Source organism: Pteropus medius, unplaced genomic scaffold (genome assembly GCF_902729225.1).
Source record: "Pteropus medius unplaced genomic scaffold, Ma_sr-lr_union100, whole genome shotgun sequence".
NCBI lineage: Eukaryota > Metazoa > Chordata > Mammalia > Chiroptera > Pteropodidae > Pteropus > Pteropus medius.
Window position 1 is genome coordinate 245333 of NW_024352783.1, and position 22845 is coordinate 268177.

Consider the following 22845-nt stretch of genomic DNA (forward strand, 5'->3'; position numbering starts at 1 on the left):
AAAGGTTTGCTTTACGGCATGACGAGGAGACGGAATGGCTCCGAGATAGGTGAAGACGGGCAGGGAGTTTTTGCGACAGTGGAAGAAATGACTGCCGCAGGCATCTTTACGACGGAGGGGGAATGCGGACGCCAAGAACACTTTCAACTTTGCGACAGCGGCACCGACGACACTGCCCCCGATACAGGCTACACCTAGAAGAATTCGGTTTATGGCAACAGGAGGAGGTGTCTCCTCTTCACGCAACAGGCCTGAAAGCGGTGTGAGCGGAACAGGTAGCTATATGAATGAAAATCTCTGCCCTCCACACCACTGAGCCCCGACATGTATTGCAACAGTGTTGCAATCTCTCCACTTTCTATCACCTCTCGTGAGAGGCAAAGCGGGCCGACTTTTGGAGGAAAAAGGCTCACGGTGTTTCCAGTCAAGCCCACCTTTAACACCAATCCAAACATAGATGTTAAAGCCACGAATAAAAAATCCAAAGAAACCTAGGCAGGCAGTTTCAAGCAACGACGCTAATGGTCCCAAAAGATCCCCCAGAGCTATAAAGCTCCCAGCCCAACTCTGACCCTCGCGTTAAGGTTGAAGGACTGTGACGTCACAAGGCTTCTGACCCCAAGACTAGGACCCCTATGATTGGACAATTCAGATGAGGGCGGTGATGGGGAGAAAAGGGCGGGAACAAAACCCAGAGACAAAGAAATAAGATTTTTGGGTGGGACAATAAGGGGAGGAGCAAGCGGAGGGGCTCCCAGCCCAAGGTCCCTATATATAGTCTTGATTCTGCCCACCGGGACTCCAAGGAGCATAGTAGGAGGAGGGATCCAAGCATCCCTTGTCCTCCGCGGTGGGGGCGGGGCCTCAGGGGAGAGGCTATGTGGAGCAGGGAGGCGGGTCGGGGTAGTTGAGAGTGGCCCCCTAGTGGGGTCATGGAGAAGCAGGACTCTCTGGGGGCTGCTGGCGGCCTCAATCGGGAATTCCTTGGAGGGGCAACCAGGGGAGTGCCAGGAGGCATCAGAGGAGTCGAGGCAGGCGCCGGGTTGCCCTCCGGAGTTGTCTTGTCTCACGGTTCTGGGCACCCTCTGCACTCTGGGGGAGTCGTAATTCGCAGTCCTGGTTCTAGCTGGCCCTCCGGGGTGATAGCAGTCCTCGGTTCCGGGCCCAACCAACATCCTGGGGAGGTTGCAGGCCACAGCCTTGGGTCCGGCACATACCCTGGCGGATTTAATACCCCCTTTCCTGGAACAAGCATATCTCGGACGTCCGGCCTTGGGTCCGAGGGGTCTGGGGTACACAACTCCGGATGCAGTCCGCGCTCGGGGTCAACTTGCTTGCACCACCACAAACCCTGTGAGGATCGGCCCCGGAGCATCCTAAAAAACAGTAGCTCCACCTTGATGCATAAATCCCCCACTGAGGAAAAGTAAGGATCCCAGCTCAGCGGGCCGGCAGCGCGGAGGCGGGAGGGAGGAGTTCCAGACAGTGGAGAGGGCGGAGCGAGGAGGGAAGGTGCATAGTTCTGAGAACTGGAAGTGGGAGTAGGTGAGGGCAAGTGAGTGTGAAATCTGTTTCCAAGTCTTTAGGAAAGCAGTAGGTACCGGATAAACTCTGGCTACATAGTACGTGATTGTAATTAGGTGTGACTCCAACCCCATCCTCTTACACCTCTGGAACTGCAGGGGAGTACAAGAAAAAGTTTTTGAATGACCGAAAGAATTAGGGAGGCCTGGGAAGAGGAGGTTACTTGAAGGTTACCTTCCCTTTTTTGTGTCCTGCCCCCACCCTAGGAAAAAATCTCAGCACTGGGATGAAATGAATATCGTGGCCACCTACCACCCTGTTGACAAGGACTATGGATTCATGAAGGTGGATGAGCCCAGCACTCCCTACCACAGGTGCTGAGCCTTCAGCCCCGACTCGCTTCCCTATTCAAAGGAAGGGATTGGGGGAAGGCAGAGAGGCCTCAGGGACTGAATATTGCCTGATGCCTGCCTCTCAGCACTGCTTCCTCCCTCTGTAGGCTGCAAGACAGCGATGAGAACCTGCTCGCAGGGTCATCCCACACAGTGACTCCAGAAGCACTAGCAGAGAGGTGAGAGCCCTGCCAGAGATCAGTAGGGATATAGGGTGTCTTCCTCAGACCTCAAATCTCTGGGGTCTGGGCCAGCTCTGCTTTCTGGCCCCCCAAATGGAAGGTACTACGGTTCCCCTCAGGCCAAGGCCAAGATTGGGGAGTCAGCCAGCTTGGCCCTTTCGACCACCTGCCCCTATTGTTTTTTTCTCCCTTTGTTGCCCCCAACTAGTCTCCTTCCCCTTCAGGTTTGCAACAGTGGACAATTTCTGCCCCAAGGTCCTCCAGTATGGTGATAACAGAAGCTCAGGGTCTTCAGACAACTTTTCCAAGACATGTGAGAGGAGAGGTGGGGATTGAATGGAGAGGGGAGGTGGAGTGAATCTGTGATGAGAGCGTAGCAGGAAAGCTGAGCTCTTAAACTGGCCCACAGACTCCAGTGATTTTGAGAAGCGCCGTAAGGCACACTACAATGAAGGAAAATTCCTCAAGAATCAGAAAAACCTGCCATTGGATAATAATAACAGCAATGTGGGTAATGTCAGTAAGGGCAGTGGCGGTCGAAGTATGATGCTGGACCCAGGGCCCAGGCTTGCGGAGAGAAGCTGGGCAGGAGGACTGGCCAGAGGAGTCAAAGATGAGATTGGCCTGATGACCAGGAACCACATCCCAGAAGCCCAGGGTTAGCTATGGTGGGACCCCAGGGACTCAAGAGAATTGTAGCCCAGAGCTCTCTCCACTGTAGCCTGTCTTTCTCAGTGGGCATTGATCAGCCCAGGGCCCTGCTGCCTGAGGGGGAGTTAATACTGGGAGGTGACCCCAGGGAGGACAGAGGGGCAGCTGGGGTGGATTCCCCATCTGGATAGTCCCCAGGGAAGGGTGGGTGGTGAGGAGGAACAGAAAGCCCAAGAGAGCTGTGAGGGATGGAGAGGTCACTGAAGGTTTTCTAAAATGGGAGGAGGTAATAGAAGTGAGATGAGAACCTGGGGCTTGAGCTTCTCCCCTGTGGTGGGGGTGTGGGTAAAGTAGACACCTGGGAGGCCTAGATACCCTGGGTGGCCATAAGACTCAAATTGATTTGGGTAATTCCTCAGATTCCTCTACCTTCAGAAATCTGTCCCCAGCTTCAGCTACCATCTCGTTGGACAAGATGCAGCGAAAGGAGTATTATAGCAAAGGAAGATACCTGAGGTCCTGTCCCCACCCAGAGCTTGAGGAGGACATGGAAGATGAGCAGCAGAACAGTGAGAGCTGGGTCTAGTCAGTCTGGGGGCAAGAGGGCTGAAAACCAACAGACTGATGGGTTCCCCAACCCTGATCCCCTGATGCTTCCAGGCTCCACAAGCTTGAACGGGGTGAGTGAGAATTCCATAAGAACTGAGGTCCGTTTGCTGGACCACATGGGAAGCCCCCTTCAGGATCACAAGGCCATCGAGAACTCCCTGAGAGTGACAGTGACACCACTGCAGCCTGGTGAGGGCACCAGACCACCATCTCACTAAGCATGGCTCTTGGCAAGCTCCTGTTCCCCAACTCCCATTCTTTTCAGACCAGTAGATAACAACAGGTGCTAAGGCCCTAACCATCCTAGTGTGCAAGGCCCACATTGTATAGAAAGGAACCAGAGAGGCTCAGTGCCCCCTCTAGCTTGGCACCACCTGCTGGCCCCATGCCTCCTCTCTGACTCCTCTCTGCCACCCATCCCACTCCTGGTACTGCCCTTTTTTTCAAAGACAGTGGGTCTCAAGCAGAGTCTGGTTGGTGTCAGTGTCTGGCATCCAGAGGGCTGAACTGCCAAAGCCCAGAAAGCTCAGAGGGGGAACCTGGAAGTAACTAAAACTCCTCAAACCAAAACCAGTGCCAACGTGAGCCCAGGCAGGGGCAAGAAGCTGCCTGCACTGGCCAGGGAGGGAGAGGGGCTGAGGGTAGGTTCTAGGGAATCTGGAGGCCACATGAGCCAGATCTCATTCCTGCTGCAAGAAAACCACTAACCCAACCCCTTCTCTCTCCAGATGAATCCCTGTGGCTTCTATGGACTCAGGAGAAGGAAACCAGACAACAGAAAATGTAGCCAGCTGGAGATGGGGTGGGAGCCAACTTTCCCCTGCCCTCACCACCCTAGAAGTAGGAAATAAAAAGAAGAGCAAGAGTCTGGGTGCTGTGAATTGGGGGCCCAGGCTGGGCCTACTCAGTCACTGAGGAAAGGGGAGGAGGGAGGGAAGTTCATACACAGGAAACCGCAAGCAGCCAGAGCAGAGAAGAAAGTTTGGAGTAGTCTGGGGGACTGGACTCAAGAAGATCCTTGGAGTCCAAGAAGACCTAACTGCAGCAGGATGACAGTGATAGGTGTGATTCAGTCAACCATACCATCTTTAATTCTTACAACAACCCTGGAGGCAGGGGTTGTCATACCCATCTTCCAGATGAGGAAACAGGAATCAGAGAGCTTGCTCAGGGTCACATAACCTCTAAGTGACCAAATCATGATTTGAACCTATATCTGCCAGACTCCCAAAACTCAACCACGAAAGGAGAAAGAAGCAGAGAGAGACTCAGCCCCCAGCAGGAAGGTGACAGCAGATAGTCTCTGAGGGCGGGGCTGTGGCTTCTCTGATCTCAGGCCCCTCTCCTCTGCCTAGGCCCCGCCTCTGCCCCTCCCAGCGCTGCCTGGAAGTGTGGGGGTTAGAGCTCCTCCTAGGACACCCCTTTCCCTTGGGAAAAGAATTGCGGACCCCCCCCAGGCTCTACCCAGGAGAGGACCCTCTCCTCCTTCCTCATCAACGCCCCTCCTGGGGCAGGAAGTGCCTCCACCTGCATCCCCACCTGCCTGGCCCCAGGGACCAGTGGCCCCACAGCAGTCAAACTGAGATGACGGTCAAGCTGGACTTCGAAGAGTGTCTTAAGGACTCGCCCCGCTTCCGGTAAGTGTGCGCAGGTCTAGGGGACAGAGGAAGGGTAGTCCAACTTACCTCAAGATACACACACACACACACACATACACTTCCCCAGGCCAGATGTCCTAACAGGGAATAGGTCTCAAAGGGACAGGATCAAGCTTGTGGGCCAAAGTAGTACCTCTGCTATCAAATCCAGAGGGGACCTCCAGCCTCTCACCCCCAGAGCTGGCATTCCATCCTCCCTCTTACTGGGACCCCTACCCCTCCCCCAGCACCTGCTCTGGGCGGTTAGCAACTTCCTGCCCTCGCCACATCCACCCTCCTTCTACCCTTCCTGCTCTGGCCTGGGCTGTAGTATGTATCACACTGTGGAATTAGTGAGCAAAACAGGATAGGTAGGTGGGCCTTCTTAACTCACCAGCTTTTTCTGTCTGTACCCTTTACTCCCTACCCCAACCCCGAACATGACCCTGCCAAGGCAAACAAACCAAATGGACCCAAGCTCTGTTCCCTTGACCCCATTTCTCCTTTCCCAGAGCCTCTATAGAGCTGGTGGAAGCCGAAGTATCTGAATTGGAGACCCGACTGGAAAAGGTGACCCGGGATCAGATTAAGATGAGAGAGGTGGAGCCAGGGAGAAAGTTGGATATGGAGAATGAATCTTAGAAATTATTGAATGCTAATCATGTGGGGTAGATATTTGGGGGCTACATAGAAACACAGAGGTGGTTCTGTTCCCTCAAGGAGGTCAGGATCTTGGAAAAAAAGACTCACTTGTGGACTTACCCAGTCAGCTCTTGAGCCCTGCCTTTGCTAGACCCTGGGCAGTTGAGGAGAGCAAGACTATTTCTGTCCCCATGGAGTCCATAGACTGACAATGGAGGACAAACTAGTAAACACTAAATACAAGACCGTTAGGCCTTCTCTGACCACTCTTTATAAAACAGCACATGCATGTACACATACACACAAATACACTCCCATCCTCGTTATTTTTCTCTACAGCATTTATCTCAATATGTTTACTTGCTGTATTATATTTTTATTGCCGTGTAACCAATTATTACAAATTTAATGACTTAATAATTTGTTATCATAGTTTCTGTGGGTCATGAGTCAGGGACAGCTTAGCTGGTCCTCTGTTCAGAGTCTTACAGGCTGTAGTCAAGGTGTTGGTTGGGGCTGCAGTCTCATATGAAGCTCAGGGTTTTCTTCCAAGTTCACATGATTGTTGGCAGGACTTGCTATTGCAGGACTGAGGCCCTTCTCTCCTCAAGGCCATCAAATCTCCTGCCATTTGGCCCTGTATGCTTCATAGCAGCTTTCTTCTTTAAGGCCAGCAGGAGAGTCTTCCTTGTTTATGCTGGCAAGATGGCATCAGTTTATATCAGAATATAATCACAGGAGCAAATCCATCACCTTTGCCATGTGGCATAACCTAATCACTGAAGTGCCATCCCATCACCTTTGGCCTACTGTACTGGTTAGAAGCAAGTCACAGGCCTCACTCACATTCAAGGGGTGGGGATTGTGCAAAAGTGGAAATCATTGGGATTCACCTTAGTATGTGTCTGTCACATTTGCTGATTTTTTTCTTGTCTGTTTTTCCTCATGAAAATGTGTCATGAGGGACTTTTATGTCGTTTTTGCTCAATCCCCAGTGACTATATCATGGCCTAAAAGTGGATGATCAATTAATATATTTTTTAAATTAAACTTTTTATTTTGAGTTAATTATAGACTCATAAGAAGTTGCAAAAATAATACAGATATGTCCCACATACCCACTACCCAGCTGTTCCCAATGGCGGCATCTTATATAACTATGGTACACCACCAAAACTAGGAAATTGATATTGGCGTGATGCAATGAACTGTCTACAGACCTTATATCGGTTTTACCTGTTTTGAATATACTCTATTAAAAAAAAAATCTTTGTGTATAATCCAGTGGCACTTTATCTATGTATAGATTCTTATAACAACATCATACTCAAGATAACAAAAGTCCTATCACCACAAAGGAACTCTTTCGTACTACCTTTTGTAATGATACCCTCCCTGCTCCCTTCTCTAATCCATGATAATCACTCATCTGTTCACCATCTCTAGACTTTTATCATTTCTAGAATGTTATGTAAGTGGAATCAATACATTATGTGACCTTTCAAGACTGGCCTTTTTTTTTACCCCACTCAGAATAATGTCCTTGAAGTTTATTCAACTCTTATGTATCAATAGCATCAACAGTTTATTATCAATAGTTCATTTATGAATAATTTATTCCTTTGCATTGCTGAATACCATTCTTTTATATAGATGTACCAGTTTGTCACTACTTCAATCTTATGAAAGTTATGATATATGGAGGAGGGGTGAATAAGGGAAAAAGTGGACACTCAGTCCCTCAGCTCCATATAGTGGCGTTGTGAGCATCTGGTTCCTTGTCCCATGTCATAGATATGGGGAAAAGTTTGATTGTGGCTAGTTTCCTGACCATTACTGACCCTGCTAGATATCTCAAGTCAAGTTACATTTCCCTGAAGCCTTCATTAGTCCTAAAAAGTGTTTTTCAGTTCAACAAAAGTTTACTGGGCTAAGCTGACAGGCTTCACAGACAATTGTTCTATTCCAGATGTGGTGACTTAGGCCAGACCCAAGCGGTATTACTTTAGGGGCAGTGCAGTTCTTACAGATAACAAGAGCCAGGGATCAAGAGACCTCACTTTGGCTTCTGGCTCAGCCACCTGGCTCTTCCAAGGAGACACTCTTCAAGCTAGTCACTTGTCTCCTTGTTTATCAAGCCTCCTTATTTGCTATTTAGGACCAGGTGGAATGGGCCTTAGGAGTAACCTAGCATGCCATCTTCCCCCTGACCCTGTGGCCTAGTGATTGCTTAATATTTATGAGGGAATGTTCAATAGGCATAGAATGAGATAAGTCCAGACAATAAGTACTGTAGAATTTAACACCAACTAGGTAGAGGACACCTCCTGTGAGCCAATGGTGCATGAGGGTGGAGTTTCTAGGGAACTGGATTCAAGCAGTTGGGGCAGGGCAGGGAGAAATGTGTGGGAGCGGATAGAGAAAGATGTTTTGGAGACAAAGCTAACACTGGCTTTGGTGACAGGATGGGAGGAGTTTTGTTTCAGGCACAGAGCAGTGGGAGTAAAGTAACTCAGATGAGAAGGTACCAAGTCTGTGTTAGAAACTGCGAGAGCTAGACTGGGCTGCAGAGAAGTGTAGGCAAGGTTGGAAAGGAGGGGCATAGCCCTGGGGAAGGGAAGAGAAAGTGGGACAGGAGTGGGTGTGTCACCGACTATGGTGGCACATGGCATGACTCCCTATTGCTTCTTAGCTCCTCAAGCTGGGTAATGGCCTCCTGGAAAGTGGACGTCATTACCTTGCTGCTGGCCGTGCCTTCATTGTTGGCATTTGTGATCTGGCCCGCCTGGGTCCACCAGAGCCCATGATGGTGGTATGTAGAGGGCCCAGACCAGGGTGGGATGGGGTCTGAGATGAGCAGAGATCCTGTGGAAGCAAGGGGAGGGTTGGTCTGGAGTCTGTAGGTCCCAGGCCAGAGATAGGCTGGGGCTACCATCCAATTCAGCCATAGCGCTGGGTCTAGAGGTGGGGAGGGCTCTACTACCCCATGCCTGGTACTCTTTCTCTGCCTCTTCTTGCTTAGGAATGTCTAGACAAATTCACTGAGAGCCTGAGCCACAAGCTGGATAGCCATTCGGTGAGTGGGGATAAGTAGGGCTGGTGGGGGGAGCAAGGTTGTCTGTTGTCCTGACCCCCACCTGCCAATTTCTGCTTCCCCTCAGGAGCTTCTAGATGCCACCCAGCACACGCTGCAGCAGCAAATCCAAACCTTGGTCAAGGAGTGAGTTGAGTGGGAAACCAGTCCTCCAGCCCTCTTCCCAATACCACAGGGGCCTCCCCGAATGAAGCTGCAAGACTAGCGGCTTCTGGTGGCCTAATTGCTATCCCCCATCTCAAGGACCCCTTTGGAGTTCTGACTGTACAGAGGCTGAGAGGCTATGAGTGGGCCTACTTTTGGGAGTTTGCTACTGGGGGCAGATGGGTATAGCTGGGATTCTTTGTTATCCCCCTACACACAGAGGTCTCCGGGGTTTCCGAGAGGCTCGCCGGGATTTCTGGCGGGGGGCTGAGAGCCTGGAGGCTGCTCTTACCCACAACGCAGAAGTCCCTAGGCGCCGGATCCAGGAAGCAGAAGAGGCAGGAGCTGCTTTGAAGACTGCTCGAGCTGGGTACCGGGGACGGGCACTGGATTATGCCCTGCAGGTGCCTGCCCCAACCTGTCTGCCTAGAGTACCAAGGGCTCATCACCGTGAGGCTGGAGAGTCCCTGGTGTGCAGTGGGAGGGGGCACTATGTTTTCAAGACTGACCTGAGGTATTTTTGGGCCCTCAGATCAATGTGATTGAGGACAAGAGGAAGTTTGACATCATGGAGTTTGTGAGTTGTAGTAGTGGCAAGGGCAAGGTGGGGAGGATCCTGCTGATGGAGAGCAGGACAGAAGAGGGAAAGAGTGAGGGGTCCTTCCTCAGCTCTTCCATCTGCCCACCTTGGATGCCCCAGGTGCTGCGTTTGGTGGAGGCCCAGGCTACCCATTTCCAGCAGGGCCACGAAGAGCTGAGCCGGCTGGCCCAGTATCGCAAGGAGCTGGGCGCCCAGGTAGGGCCCTATAGAGCAGGCCGGTGGTAGAGGGTATTGGGCTCTGAGATAACTTTTCTGGCCTAGTTGGGGGAGGTGGGGGCCATCTAAGATGCCTCTCCTATGCCCAGTTGCACCAGCTGGTTTTGAATTCAGCTCGAGAGAAGAGAGACATGGAGCAGAGACATGTGCTGCTGAAACAAAAGGTAAGGGCTGGGCTGTGGGTGAGAATAAGGTGGGCCTGGGCCCTTGCTCTTACCCACAAAGTTGCCCTTGGACCCTTCTGTGCCCTTAGGAGCTGGGTGGGGAGGAACCAGAGCCAAGCCTAAAGGCGGGGTCTGGTGGCCTGGTCATGGAAGGACATCTCTTCAAACGGGCCAGCAATGCATTTAAGACCTGGAGCAGGTGAGGAGAGGACACCTCAATTAGCCAAACTCATTCAATTAAATATTTTTGAGTGGTTATAGTATGTTAAGCACAGCAAGGGAAAACAGACAAAAGCCCCTGCCTTCAGAAAGTTTACATTTCATTAGCAAGGACTGACAATAATGTAAAAATTAAGTAAATATTATGTTAGTATACTTATATTAGAAAGTAAGAGTGCCAGAAGAAAAAATAGTAAAGAAAGGGATGTGGATAGCTGAGAAGGGGTTGCAATTTTAAATGGAGTGGTCCGAGTAGGCCTCATGACTTCTGAGTGGAGACTTAAAAGGACATCTGAGGGAAGAATGTTCTGAGCAGAAAGGGCCCAGCACCGAGGCCCTGAGAAACCTGAGTTTCAGAGAAATAGAAAGGAGGCTGTGAGTATGAACAGAGGGAGGGAGAAGGAAGTAGTACGAGATGAAGTTGGAGCTAATGGGGGGGTGTAAATTATGATACCACCTTGTTAGCTTCTGTAGGGACTTGGGCTCAATGCTCAGGGAAATGAAAAGCCATTGCAGGGTGCAGAGCAGAGTGGTGATCTGCTCTGACTCACTCCTTCCCCTTCTAGGTCCACTGCCAGCCCATATGGGATCTTTGTGCAAATTAGAAATTAGAGGCCCTTTCCAAGATACTGCCATCTGTTAAAAATTGTAGCAATAGACTTACTTTATTAGAAAAGGCATTTTATTGTCATCTGCTGGAAAGTTGTCTTCACAAATATATCAAATCTGTCTACAGCCATGCCACCCTGAACGCGCCCGATTCTATCTGATCTCGGAAGCTAAGCAGGGTCAGGCCTGGTTAGTACTCAGATGGGAGACCACCTGGGAATACCAGGTGCTGTAGGCTTAAAAAAAAGAAAACTAAATAAATAAATATATCAAATCTAAGTTGTCCAAGATGTGAATAGCACCCATTAGATGTCCCCATCTGCACAACTGTCTGTCCTCCCTCCTCTGGAACATCTCATGGGACAGACAGCCCAGGTCTCTCTCCTCTCAGCAAGATCCTCATGGAGCAAAGGGCACAGCCTCTCTGCTGTTCCTGTTCCGAGCCTCATCCCAATGCTGCCTGTGTCCATAACTCTATTTCTATCTCCTCTAGACGGTGGTTCACTATTCAGAGCAACCAACTGGTTTATCAGAAGAAGTACAAGGTGGGTAGCCTGGGTCCTGAAGGCCTGGGCCTAGGGAGACTCGGCCCTTGCTGTAGCTGGCTGGATGTTTGCCCGTATATCACCTTCCCCTGCCAGGACCCTGTGACTGTGGTAGTAGATGACCTTCGTCTCTGCACAGTGAAGCTCTGTCCTGACTCAGAAAGGAGGTTCTGCTTTGAGGTGGTATCCCCAAGCAAGTAAGTGTAATCCCTAGGGATGATGCTCTAATATCTACATCTTTACCAACTGGAAAAGTAGAGCCAATCACAACAGCATCACTGACTGGAGCAGGGACTCGGAAGCCTCCCATGCAGCCCTAGGCATTAACCCTTTGGTGGCTGTACTGTAGGGCAGTCTGCGGGGTGGGCATAGGGTGATGGGAAATATTTAGAAGGATATTACCAACTCTTGCAAAAGTATTTCAGTATGACTGATACCAGTTGAATACTAGCTGAATGTCAGCCTGCTCATTCTGCCACATGTTCCCTAGGCCTTAGACCCCTCCCTGCTCTCCATCTCATCTCCTGCCCAGGTCCTGCCTCCTACAGGCTGACTCAGAACGCCTCCTGCAGCTGTGGATCAGCGCTGTACAAAGCAGCATTGCCACAGCCTTCAGCCAGGCTCACCTTGATGACAGCCCCCGGGGTCCAGGCCAGGTACCTTAATATGGGAGTGTAGGCCCAGGCTGCCCAGGGAGATTGGGCATCCCTTCCCCTAGGCCCTGCGGCTACTCCTTCTTTCCCCTGTTTCCCTCAGGGCTCAGGACACCTGGGCATGGGCTCCGCTGCCACCCTGGGTTCCGGCGGGACAACCAAGGGAAGGGAGCCTGGTGGAGTGGGGCATGTGGCAGCTCAGGTGCAGAGTGTGGATGGCAATGCCCAGTGTTGCGACTGCCGAGAACCAGCCCCTGAGTGGGCCAGCATCAACCTTGGTGTCACCCTCTGCATTCAGTGCTCCGGCATCCACAGGTTACTCCCCAAGGCCCCAGGCATTGGCCCCATTCCTTCTGGCTGCAGTGTTGGAGGAACCAAGATAAGAGCCCATTACACAGGCTCTTCTCTTTCTACCCTGCCCTGGCTTCCTCTTATGTTCTAGCGGTCACCGGGCACAGGCCTGGACCAAGCCTGAGGGGCATAAGTTAAACCCAGGCAGGCTCAGCTCCTTGGTGTCCTGGTCTAGCCAGGGTTGGGGGACACTCAGAGGAGTTTATTGGTTTGATTGGAGGAGGTGTGGGGTTAGGGATGCTGAGGGTCGGGGAGACAATGAAGAACAGAGAGAAAAAAGGTGAGGCCTTAGCAAGTCGATATGGTCCTCACCCTGAGTCAGTCTATTAGAAGAAGGGAAGGAGAATGGCTGGAAAGAGTTGTCCAGGCCAAAGTGCCAAGAGAGAAGGAGGTGGCTGGAGAGGTTGAAGCCCTTAAAATAAAATGTAGGAGAAGAAAGGAGAAGAGGGATGGTGAACAGGCAGGATTCTGCCAGATGCAGGTCAGGGCCACATGGCCCCAGCTGCCTTGCTGCCTCTTGGCCCAGCACTTCTACATGGGCCCCCATGCAGGATTTTGTCTCCAAGTCTTTTCGGGAGCAGCAGCAGCTCCCCGCAGCTGCTGCCTCACATAAGGCCTGACTTTCATTCTATTCCTCCAGGAGCCTTGGAGTTCATTTCTCTAAAGTCCGGTCTCTGACACTTGACTCATGGGAGCCGGAACTAGTGAAGGTGACTCGTGGGTATCATGAAGAGTATGGGGGTGTGGAGTGGGGTGAGGACAGGGTTGCAGAGCCCTGAGGGCTCAGATGCTCACCCCCACCTGACTCTGCTTCTGCCTTGGCTGCCTGTAGCTTATGTGTGAGCTGGGAAATGTAGTCATCAACCAAATCTATGAGGCCCGTGTGGAGGCCATGGCTGTGAAGAAGCCAGGCCCCAGCTGCTCCCGGTGAGGCAGGGGTGGGGAGAGGCTGGGGCTGCCCTCTTCACAGGGAGGGAGGAAATTCTAGAATGGGAGGAGGGAAGACTGTTGTCTTCTTCCCCTACCACCCCTCCAGGCAGGAGAAGGAGGCCTGGATTCATGCCAAATACGTAGAGAAGAAGTTCCTGACCAAGCTTCCTGAGATTCGAGGGCGAAGAGGTGGCCGGGGCCCCCCAAGGGGGCAGCCTCCTGTGCCCCCAAAGCCTTCCATTAAGCCCCAGCCGGGGAACTTCAGATCCAAGCCAGGTATAGGGTTGGTTGGGCATTTGCTGAGCACCTGCTGTATGCTCAGCACTGTGCAAAACCTGGTGGGGAGGTTCAGAGTATAAGACCCAGGCTTTCCCTTTGAGAACGTTGGAGGGGCCAGACAACACCAGCACTGGTTTTAGAAGGCAAGAGTTCTGGGGGTTACAGTGAAGAATGGGAAGGCGCATAGGGCTGGGAATAGGCAAGGAGGACTATGTAAGGGTGTCAACAACATGAGAAAAGTAAGGACTGAGAATGAGCTAGGGTCTCCAAAGGCCTGTGAAGGAGGGTGTAAGTTTGGCTGGAGTAGATGGAGGGAGCCAAGAGAGCTGAGACAGACCTTCAGTGAGTCAGCTCACTCACAACATCCCAGCCAGTCAGGGTGGTTGGACAGGAAGAGGTTAATGATGTTTTGTAGCCTCTATATCCTAGGGGCACCCACACACACACTCACATTTACCTCTACTTCCTACTACAGTCCCCAGAATCTTGAAAGCCTCCCCATGATCAGGAAGTGACCTGTCCTATTACAGCATCAGGGGACTTTACTGAGGGTTTTCTTCCCAGACTCAAAGCTGATTCTCTCTAACAGAGCCACCCTCTGATAACCTGGGCAGCCTGCATCCTGGGGCTCTGCTGTTTCGAGCGGCTGGGCATCCTCCATCCCTCCCCACCATGGCTGATGCCCTCGCCCATGGAGCCGATGTCAACTGGGTCAACGTGGGTCAGGAGAATGCCACACCACTGATTCAGGCCACAGCTGCTGTGAGGGTCTTGCCAACCTCCCCACCCCACCTTAAGGCTCCTTTCCTTCTCTACTCCAGACTTTCTTGCCCCTACCCCTACCCCTACCCCATAGGGAATGATAACCAATAGAGACTGGTTGCTAAGAGTGTGTGCTTTAGAGGCAAATGACCTGGATCTGAATCCAGGCTCTCACCACTTACAGTTAGGAATCGCTCTGTGCCTTAGTTTCCTCAGATGTAAAAAGGGATCCTATACCTCATTAGGTTGTACTATGGATATAACGTATGAATACATGTAAAAAGCTAGAGCAGAGCCTGACACCTAGCTGTACCCCTACACTCCTGATCCCATACCCTGCCCCCTGAACTGACCCTACTCTAAAATATCTTTAAATCAGCCTCTAAGGATGCCACATTCTCTCCCCATTCTCCACTTCTCAATGCAGAATTCTCTTCTGGCCTGTGAATTTCTCCTTCAGAATGGGGCTAACGTGAACCAGGCAGACAGTCATGGCCGGGGTCCGCTCCACCACGCAACCATTCTTGGGCATACTGGGTAGGAGAGGCAGCGATGATGGCCTTGGGGAGAAAGGCTCCAGATGGGGTGAGCTGTTGGCTGAACCTGGCTATCCTCTCTAGGCTGGCCTGCCTGTTCCTGAAAAGGGGAGCTGACCTGGGAGCTCAGGACTCTGAAGGCAGGGACCCTCTGACTATCGCCATGGAAACAGCCAATGCTGACATCGTCACCCTGTGAGGATGCCCAAGGGGGCAGAGCTAGTACCTGCACCATCCACATGGGTGGGGCTAATGGGGAGACCTGAAGGTGCCAGGCCTGGGGACTGGCGAGGTCAGCTTCTGGACCAGGGGGAGAGACAGGTTGCTCCAAGTGTTGATTGGGGTATGGAGTAGGAAGGAGGCAGGCAGTTTCGGAGGGTGAAGAGCTCATTCTGGAAGGCATCATTCATCAACATTGTTGTCAGGCATCTTTTAAGCACTAGACCCTGGGGAAACAAATAAATAAACAACCTGCTCAAAGGATGGGAAGTTGGAATGAGGAAGAGTTAAGGAGATTGTCATTCATTCCTTAATTCTCTCCTCTTTAGGCTACGGTTGGCAAAGATGAGAGAGGCTGAAGCAGCCCAGGGCCAGACAGGTAAAGTACCCTACCCCACCCCACTAGGCCCAACATTGTAACTCTGGGCTTCTGGCTCCCTGGTGACCTGTCCCCCGCATGTCCATCTTCATCAATTAATTCTATTATTTATTCAACAAATATGAATTAAGCACATTCCATGCACCAGGGCGTCAAAACAAAGCAAAGGTGAGGGCTGTGCCCTGATGGTGCAGGTGTTTCCTCTACCCATGCTCTTACCAGGCTGGCTGGACCAGCTGGCCCCAGCATATTCTCCCATGCTAGGGCCCAGTTGTGGACTCCCAGCCCTTCCTCCCTCCCCTCAGGAGATGAGACGTATCTGGACATCTTCCGTGACTTCTCTCTCATGGCTTCAGACGACCCGGAGAAGCTGAGCCGGCGTAGTCATGATCTCCACACGCTTTGATTTCAGGCCTTCGTGAGCCTGCAAGCGACCCCTGCCCTTCCTCTCCCACTGCTGACTCCGTTGCCATTAAAGCCCATGTACTTTGCTCTTCCCTTCATAGTTCATTTATCGGGTACCACCTCTGGGCCAGCAAGGTGTTGGGCTCTGCGGCTCTTGAGGTGCAGAGTGTATGGGAGTTTGGGAGACCCGAGTCACGCAAGGGGTGACTCCCGGAGAATGAAGTAGAAGTTGCAGCCTCAGCCCTAGCACCCAGAGGCCATGGGGTGGGGCTCTCCGGCTCAGGCGACGCGGCCAGACCCGTTCAGCCCGGGAGAAGCCGCTTGCATGGGCTGAAGCCGGCCTTCTCTCAGGGGGAGCTGGCGTCGGGCCAGGATAGAGAGGCTGGTTCGGCCACCCCGGCCTGGAGGCATCCAGGGAATGCCGCAGCTCAGCATCCGCCCCCTCGGGAATTTCTGACAGGAGCGACAAGAAAGAAACTGATAGTCCCCAAGCCCTGGCCCACGCCACGTTTTCTCAAAGTGGCGGGATTGAGGACTCCTGCCTCCGCCGAGCTGCAGACGTGAGGTCGTGCACACCTGGGGCCGACGGGGCTGTGGCGGCTACATCCGGAGCGAGGCGCCTGAGTCACCCTCCAGACCCCACCCCTGCTGCGTCCGCCCGTCTAGCCCGTCCACCCCGTGTCTCCGGTTCACCACCTCCACCCGAGCAGCGCGAGCCCCACGGGGGTGGAGGGCGGGGCGCCAAAGGGGCGGGGCTGTCCCTTAAAGGGCCCCAGCGGCTGCCCTGAGGCCACTTCCTGGGGGCGTAGAGGACTTCAGCGGCTCCCGCGATACCCCGGAAAGGCGGTGACGCACAGGTTCCAAGACCCCCGACCTGTTCCATCAGAGTCCTCAGACACTCGCAGCTTGGACTGAGCGTGCATCCTCGCTCCTCAGCCGCTACAGGGGCAATTCCGCCATCAGCTCCAGGCAGCCCCGCCTCCATCTCCTGGGACCCGCTCCGGAGCCAGGCCAAGGCCAGACTTCTGACTGGCCCCCGGAACCCTACGTGAACTCGCCCACTACGACAGCGATTTGCCCGAGAACTCGGAAGCTGGACCCTTTAAAGAGTTGGCTTTGTGCTTGCCACCGTAACCTGCCGGTTGGATTCTGGAAACCCACTGTCTGAAGATCGCAGAAAGGAGTCGCTGATCACTCGGAATCGGATGCGTCTTGACCTAAATTACCCTTCCCTCTTGGGCTTCCCTGTGTTCTTTTCAAAAGTTCTCTCAGCCTTTCGGGCGTTTCTGTGCCAGGAAACCATCCCCTACCGCCCAGAGAGCTAGGTGAGCCCGGAATCTTGCTACCTTGTACTCCAACTGGTGCCTTCAACCTAGAGTCTGAACCTTACAACTCAATTCTGCACAAACCCAGGAAGTTCTGCCTTTTTTTCTTTTTTGGTGTCTTCAGTACGCCCCAAAATTTCCCCTCCTCCTGTGCCCTCTTCGCCCCCCTCCTTTGGGGGCCCCGTGACCCTGAATGTGGGGGGCACACTATATTCCACCACTTTGGAGACCCTGACTCGCTTCCCAGACTCCATGCTGGGGGCCATGTTTAAGGCTGGCACCCCTATGCCCCCCAACCTCAACTCCCAGGGAGGTGGCCAATACTTCATCGACCGAGATGGTAAGGCCTTTCGGCACATTCTCAATTTCCTTCGGCTGGGCCGCCTGGACCTGCCCCTTGGGTATGGGGAGACAGCTCTTCTCAGGGCAGAGGCCGACTTCTACCAGATCCGGCCCCTCCTAGATGCTCTGCGGGAACTGGAGGCCTCTCAGGGGACCCATGCACCCACAGCTGCTCTGCTCCACGCAGATGTAGATGCCAGTCCCCGCCTGGTGCACTTCTCTTCTCGCCAGGGCCCACACCACTATGAGCTGAGCTCTGTCCAGGTGGACACTTTTCAAGCCAACCTCTTCTGCACCGACCCAGAATGTCTGGGTGCCATGAGGGCTCGATTTGGTGTGGTCAATGAGGAGAGAGCAGAGGGAGGCCCACATTTTCGTCTGGAGTGGGCACCCCACCCCACAGGACTCCCCGAAGTGGAGTACAGGAGACTGGGGCTGCAGCCATTGTGGACTGGGGGGCCAGGAGAGCGACGGGAAGTGGTAAGCACACCAGGCTTCCTGGAGGAGGTGCTGCGGGTGGCTCTGGAGCACGGCTTCCGTCTAGACTCCGTTTTCCCTGACCCTGAAGATCTGCTCAACTCCAGATCTCTGCGCTTCGTCCGGCACTGAGAACTGAGAACTGAGAACGCTGCCCTCAGTTTGAGGAATAGGAAGAAAGAAAGCGTCAGCAAAGGGGATGAAGGCTCCCCTGAAGCCTCTTACTAGCTCTGCTATGGGAACTGTGAGAGTCAAGGGTCCCACTGCACCTATTGGAGCCTAGATGTGGGCAGGCCTCCCCAAACCCAAGCCCGCTGTGGGCCGCAAGTGGTACAGGGAGTCTGGATTGGTGCTAATCCTGGGAGGTGTGGGAAAGCTTCTCCTGGCTTGTTCTTGTCTGAGGCTAGGGATCTCCAGTGTTTCCTTGGTGGGAGCTCAGTATTTAGGGGTCTGAAAAAATGGGGACCCTTCTCTGTCCAGGTTAGGCCTAGCAGAACCCTGTAGGGCCACTGAGGTCTGGGAGGAAGAGGGACTTTGGATTGCTCTAATGTGCTCTCCTGGTTTGTGACTTCTCCTAGACTTGAGTGGCCTGGCCTGGCCTGACTAATGTTAGGCCACAACATTCTGGAACATGGGAAGGGAGATTCTTTGCTGTACTCCAAGCCATTTACTGAAGGAGACAGAAAGGTTACACCTCATCCTAGGCTGGTATAAGGGAACTAGGAGAATACCCAAAACTGTGGGGTGAAGCATCCCTCTGGAGAGCCAAGTATTTTAAAGAATTCCATATTGATGGCGGGGCTGGCCATGGGGAGAAGGGTAGCATCTTCTTGAGTCCTAGCCTTACTTTCTTCATGTGTGTGTGTATGTGTGTGTATGTATATGTGTGCATTCAGTATGTGTCTGGCTGATGTGTGGGTCCCTGACATCCTGGCTCCTATCTGTGTTGCTGGTGATGGTAACTGTGTGCTGGTCTTTCTGTGGTCCCTGCATGTCCAGGCCTGTTTGGGGTTGCCTAGCAACTGTTTGGGCACCAGGTGTGTATGTGGTTTGGGTGTGAGTAGACTAAGAATTAGTAGTTTAATCATAAGGGATGTGTGTGTGTTCACGCATGTGCATTCACATCACCACGTATGCAGGAGGGACCTGTTGGGGTTTGACTCACTAGGATCTTCCTGGTGAGAGGTAAAAGAAGTCACTGGGTTTAGCCTGGCCTTGGAGGCCTTTATAGAACTCTTGGTTGCTAAGGCAACCATAGGCTTGTTGCTAGGAGATAGCTGGAGAAGACCCAAGGCTGCCCAGGTCAGAGAGGAGATTAACTTGGAGAGTTTGGGAGAGTCGGGGAGAGTCGGGGAGGATATGGGAAAGGATAGGATTTCTGGGTCCCTGAGGGGATGGGGTATTCATGAACAACTTTTTCACTGGGGGAGTCACTTATTATCACTTACAAGAAGAAAAATAAAGTTGCTTTTGGAACCACAAACTTGTAAAGGCTGCTGAGGGCCAGGTTGGGAGTGCCAGTCCCCAGGTCCATGGGCCCCAGCCAGGGATGGAGCAGTGGCACTGTTCTGGAATACTCTAGAACCTCCAACTGTTCTGGAACACTAGAACTTCCAGGCAAATGCTCAGGATCACAGAGCATTCTGAGGCCTTCTGAGCCTAGGTGGGGCCAGCTCCCCTCTAACACCCCACAACAGGGCTCATGTGGATGCTGGTGCTAGGTGGGGTCTTCCTGGCAGCTGCCCAGGCCTGTGTCTTCTGTCACCTTCCATCCCGCGACTTGTCGGGCCGCCTGGCTCAGCTCTGCAGCCAAATGGAGGCCCAGTGGAAGGACTGTGAGGCCTCCTGGAACTTCTCAGCCTTTGCCTTAGGTAAGTCCAGACATCCAGGGATGGGCCCAGCAACAGTCACCCCCATGCCTCAAGCAGGGCAACGTGTGGCTTCCCAGCTATTTCTTTCAGTTGTCACCTCAGTCCACAGCCCTCGACACACTGGTCTCTCCCTCTGGGAGAGCTTCTTTGGACCGTAGGAAAGTTAGGAGAGACCCCAGAATCTTCCAGGCTGATGGAATCACTGGTCCTTGTCCATCTCCACAGATGAGCTGTCCATGAACAAAGTCACAGAGAAGACTCACAGAGTCCTGAGGGTCATGGGTGAGGTCAATGGGGGAGGCACAATCTAAAGATTTGGATGGGCACAAAGGAGAAAGATGAGAGGAGGGGGCTAGGGAGCCAGGGAAGAGTGGAGAGTAGGTGGAGACAGGAGGGCATGATGGTGGAAGTGCTGAGTGAAGGGGTGGAGGTCAGTTGGCATTGTTGAGGCCCTGGGGAAAATGACTGCTCTCTGCCTCCCTAGAGATCAAAAAGTCTCCCTCTTCACTCCCTTCATATTGGCAATGGCTTCAAAAGACCAAGCTTCCTGAGTACACCAGGGAAGGTACTGATATGGGGAAGGATAAAGGGGTGCCTAGGATCTGGGGCAAAGAGGTGTACGGCTGAGCGGCTCATCCTTGTCTTTCATTTCAGCCCTCTGTGCTCCTGCCTGCCGTGAGTAGAAAAGGAAAGGGGTTGCAAGGACAAGGGGCTTCGGGGTACCGGAGGAGAGCTCGGCAGTTAGCCTGAGGAAGTGGAATACTCTGGAAGGGTGGAGTTTGGGTTTCCCCTCCCCAGCTCTGGTCCTTCTGTCTCCTGCAGGGGGCAGCACTATCCTGTACAACTGCTCCACCTGCGAGGGCTTTGAGGTGCACTGTTGGCCCCAAAAGCGCTGTTTCCCAGGTCCTTACTCCCCACCTCTGCCTCACCTCACCCAGATCTCTGAGTTCTTAGGCTTCCCCAGTGTCGACAGGTTGGTCCCCAGGATCTTTCACTGCCTCCTGGGTTCCCTGCAGGAAGTCACGATCTTTGGGAAGCCAGAATTCTGCTCCTCTCTGTCTTTGGAGCTGTCCTGCTCTTGGGTATCCTGAGCCTCATGGTAGAGTGAGTTGGGGGATAAGGGCAGGAAAAAGCCTCACTTCCTCTGATCCACCAGTAATTTCCACCACCCACCATTCCTCTTTCCCTTCCCTTCCCAGACCTCCCACTTCTTGTCTTCCTTCAGGTCCCACCTCCTCAAAGCAAAAAGTGACTTATGAAGATGCTGACAAACCGAGCCTCCAGCTGTAAGGAGAATGTACCCACAACTTCCACTTCCCTTGAGGGGTGGGAACCAGGCAGCCCTAGTTCCAGCCCCAAAAGTTCAGTCTTCCAGACTCTGAAACCCAGATATCCCCATGATTCCAGTGTCAGAGGGCCTCCAGGGACCCAGGCACCCATAGCTGGAAAGCTCCTCCCCTCCAACCCTCAACCAATCAGATAAAACAGTCACCAATGCCAGGAAAATATCTACAGAAGGAAAGAATCCCCTCCACACAAACCACCACTCCCACGCCCCCCTCTGCCTGTTCCGGGAAAGCGGGGGCTGTCTGCCCCAGAAACTACTCTTGGCCTTCCTACGACTAATTAGGAATCCGGTAATAAGTGTTCTGGAGAACTTCTTCGAGTGAGACCACATCAGTCAGTCTGCTGGCATGCTCTCCCTCCATTTAACATTGTGAAGCCTTGGCCTCCCACAAAGGCTTCTTTCCTGCCAGGCCCAACTAAACATGCTGTGAAATGGCCTCCGCCCTTGCCTCGCCTCTGTCTGCAACTGATGTGGGAGGACAGGGAAGCTCAGTGGAATACAGTGATTCTCAATTGGGGATTTTGCACCCCAGGAGAAGGCAACATCTGAAGACATTTTTCATTGCTTTGATTAGTGGGGATGGGGTGGTATACTACTGGCATCTAGTGGGTAGAGACCAGGGATGCTACTCAACATCCTAAAACGCACAGAAGAGTCCTCCACAACACAGAATTATCTGTCCCAAAACATCAATAATATGAGGTTGAGAAACCCTGGTGTTTGTCCCCTAGCTATCAGGAGTTTTGGTTTGGGAGATGAGAGATGGGACATGAAAAGAGAGGCCTGTCACCAAACACGAGTCTCAGTCTAAAATCTTAGGCCTAGAAGGTATCCTGGCCCTCACCTAGTCTAGTGGTTTCAAACTGGTTACCTGGGGGCCCCAGGGCCAGGGTTCTCAACCAGCTGCACATTAGAGTCACCTGGGAAGCCTGAAAAACTACCCATCTCCAGAGATTCTGAATTTAGTAGTCTCATATTGGGTCTTGGTTAATCTAATTTACAGCCAGGGTTAGCATCACTGTTTTGGGGGTAACCATAAAGGTCCTGGAAAGGGGAGAGGAATGCCTACCTCTTCCAGGAGAGGACCTTCCATGTTATTTTACATGTTCTAGTCCAATCCTTTCATTTTAAACACACACACACACACACACACACACGAGAGAGAGAGAGACCCAGAGATCATACAGCAAGATCATACAACTTGCACAAGATCATACAATTGATTCATCCATTTATTTGACAAATACTTAGTAAGTGTCCACCAGGTGCTAAGCAGCATCACTGCCCAAAATGGGGTGAAAAGACACACCTTCTGACTGCCCAGGCACCACAGCACTCCTCTGGTCTGCAGTAGCTACCTTGTACCCTCCTATGCTGTACTTTCTTTTCAGGCTCAACATTTTAGAGTTGTCCTTGTTTTCACACCTAACATGCAGTGGGTCAACCAGTTCTGCCCATTCTTGAAGGACCTCTACCCTATGTGGCCCCCTCCTCCTGCCCTGTGGCCTCCAGCCCACTCTAGAACCTTTTCACTTGTCTCCCAGATGTGCCATCTGACTCTGCGCATTCCCTTTGAATCCACTGCACCCTCAGCAGCCACACTGGTTTTTTTAAACTCCACCTGCTTACAACCTCCTGTCCAGCATCAGATGATGGCTAAGAACTTGGGCTTTGGAGTTGGGCTTCAAATCCTGGCTTTGTCTCTTAGGTGGACCTTGGGCAAGTTATTTAACTTCTTG

General features: G+C 52.5%; 3 protein-coding genes and 1 non-coding gene across 12 annotated transcripts; all 4 read left to right on the top strand.

The window, feature by feature from the left end:
- The first annotated feature begins 108 nt into the window (after nucleotides 1-108).
- Nucleotides 109-15836, top strand: ACAP1 (ArfGAP with coiled-coil, ankyrin repeat and PH domains 1). 9 transcript variants are annotated; one of them, XM_039847187.1, is made up of 30 exons: nucleotides 109-275; nucleotides 1791-1898; nucleotides 2024-2095; nucleotides 2323-2423; nucleotides 2508-2756; nucleotides 3169-3318; nucleotides 3410-3547; nucleotides 4087-4141; nucleotides 4714-4995; nucleotides 5508-5565; nucleotides 8330-8449; nucleotides 8660-8713; nucleotides 8799-8857; nucleotides 9096-9279; nucleotides 9408-9452; nucleotides 9576-9671; nucleotides 9782-9856; nucleotides 9946-10055; nucleotides 11178-11229; nucleotides 11326-11426; nucleotides 11762-11885; nucleotides 11986-12197; nucleotides 12874-12943; nucleotides 13066-13160; nucleotides 13270-13439; nucleotides 14032-14204; nucleotides 14632-14741; nucleotides 14825-14935; nucleotides 15289-15338; nucleotides 15644-15832. In XM_039847187.1, exons 2-30 carry the CDS (start codon nucleotides 1816-1818, stop codon nucleotides 15742-15744), a joined length of 3300 nt encoding a protein of 1099 aa, XP_039703121.1. In that variant the 5' UTR covers nucleotides 109-275; nucleotides 1791-1815; the 3' UTR covers nucleotides 15745-15832. The 9 variants fall into 9 exon arrangements, with proteins under 9 accessions (XP_039703121.1, XP_039703116.1, XP_039703118.1 ...); XM_039847182.1 differs by lacking the exon at nucleotides 109-275 and adding an exon at nucleotides 801-1426 and having other exon boundaries at nucleotides 15644-15836; XM_039847184.1 differs by lacking the exon at nucleotides 109-275 and adding an exon at nucleotides 801-1426 and having other exon boundaries at nucleotides 2508-2609.
- LOC120590001 (5S ribosomal RNA) lies at nucleotides 10804-10922 on the top strand. The gene has a single exon (XR_005649617.1). It is a non-coding gene; the product is annotated as a 5S ribosomal RNA (ribosomal RNA).
- A 653-nt stretch (nucleotides 15837-16489) lies between the features above and the next one.
- Nucleotides 16490-19370, top strand: KCTD11 (potassium channel tetramerization domain containing 11). The gene has a single exon (XM_039847199.1). The coding sequence runs from the start codon at nucleotides 17321-17323 to the stop codon at nucleotides 18017-18019; it is 699 nt and encodes a 232-aa protein (XP_039703133.1). The 5' UTR covers nucleotides 16490-17320; the 3' UTR covers nucleotides 18020-19370.
- Nucleotides 19371-19513: 143 nt separating this feature from the next.
- Nucleotides 19514-22248, top strand: TMEM95 (transmembrane protein 95). The gene is given in 8 exon segments (XM_039847202.1): nucleotides 19514-19758; nucleotides 19984-20040; nucleotides 20243-20323; nucleotides 20413-20433; nucleotides 20581-20661; nucleotides 20783-20862; nucleotides 20984-21024; nucleotides 21026-22248. Coding segments are annotated over 8 exon segments (645 nt in total). The 5' UTR covers nucleotides 19514-19589; the 3' UTR covers nucleotides 21141-22248.
- Nucleotides 22249-22845: the final 597 nt, after the last annotated feature.

What these genes read in the sequence shown, in the direction of transcription:
- ACAP1 (XM_039847182.1), top strand. Translation starts at nt 933, where the DNA reads ATGGAGAAGCAGGACTCTCTGGGGGCTGCTGGCGGCCTCAATCGGGAA. An exon ending in GCCCCCGGGGTCCAGGCCAG is followed by an intron (nt 11,886 to 11,985) that starts GTACCTTAATAT and finishes TGTTTCCCTCAG; the next exon opens with GGCTCAGGACACCTGGGCAT. An exon ending in ACCATTCTTGGGCATACTGG is followed by an intron (nt 14,742 to 14,824) that starts GTAGGAGAGGCA and finishes TATCCTCTCTAG; the next exon opens with GCTGGCCTGCCTGTTCCTGA.
- KCTD11 (XM_039847199.1), top strand. Translation starts at nt 17,321, where the DNA reads ATGCTGGGGGCCATGTTTAAGGCTGGCACCCCTATGCCCCCCAACCTC.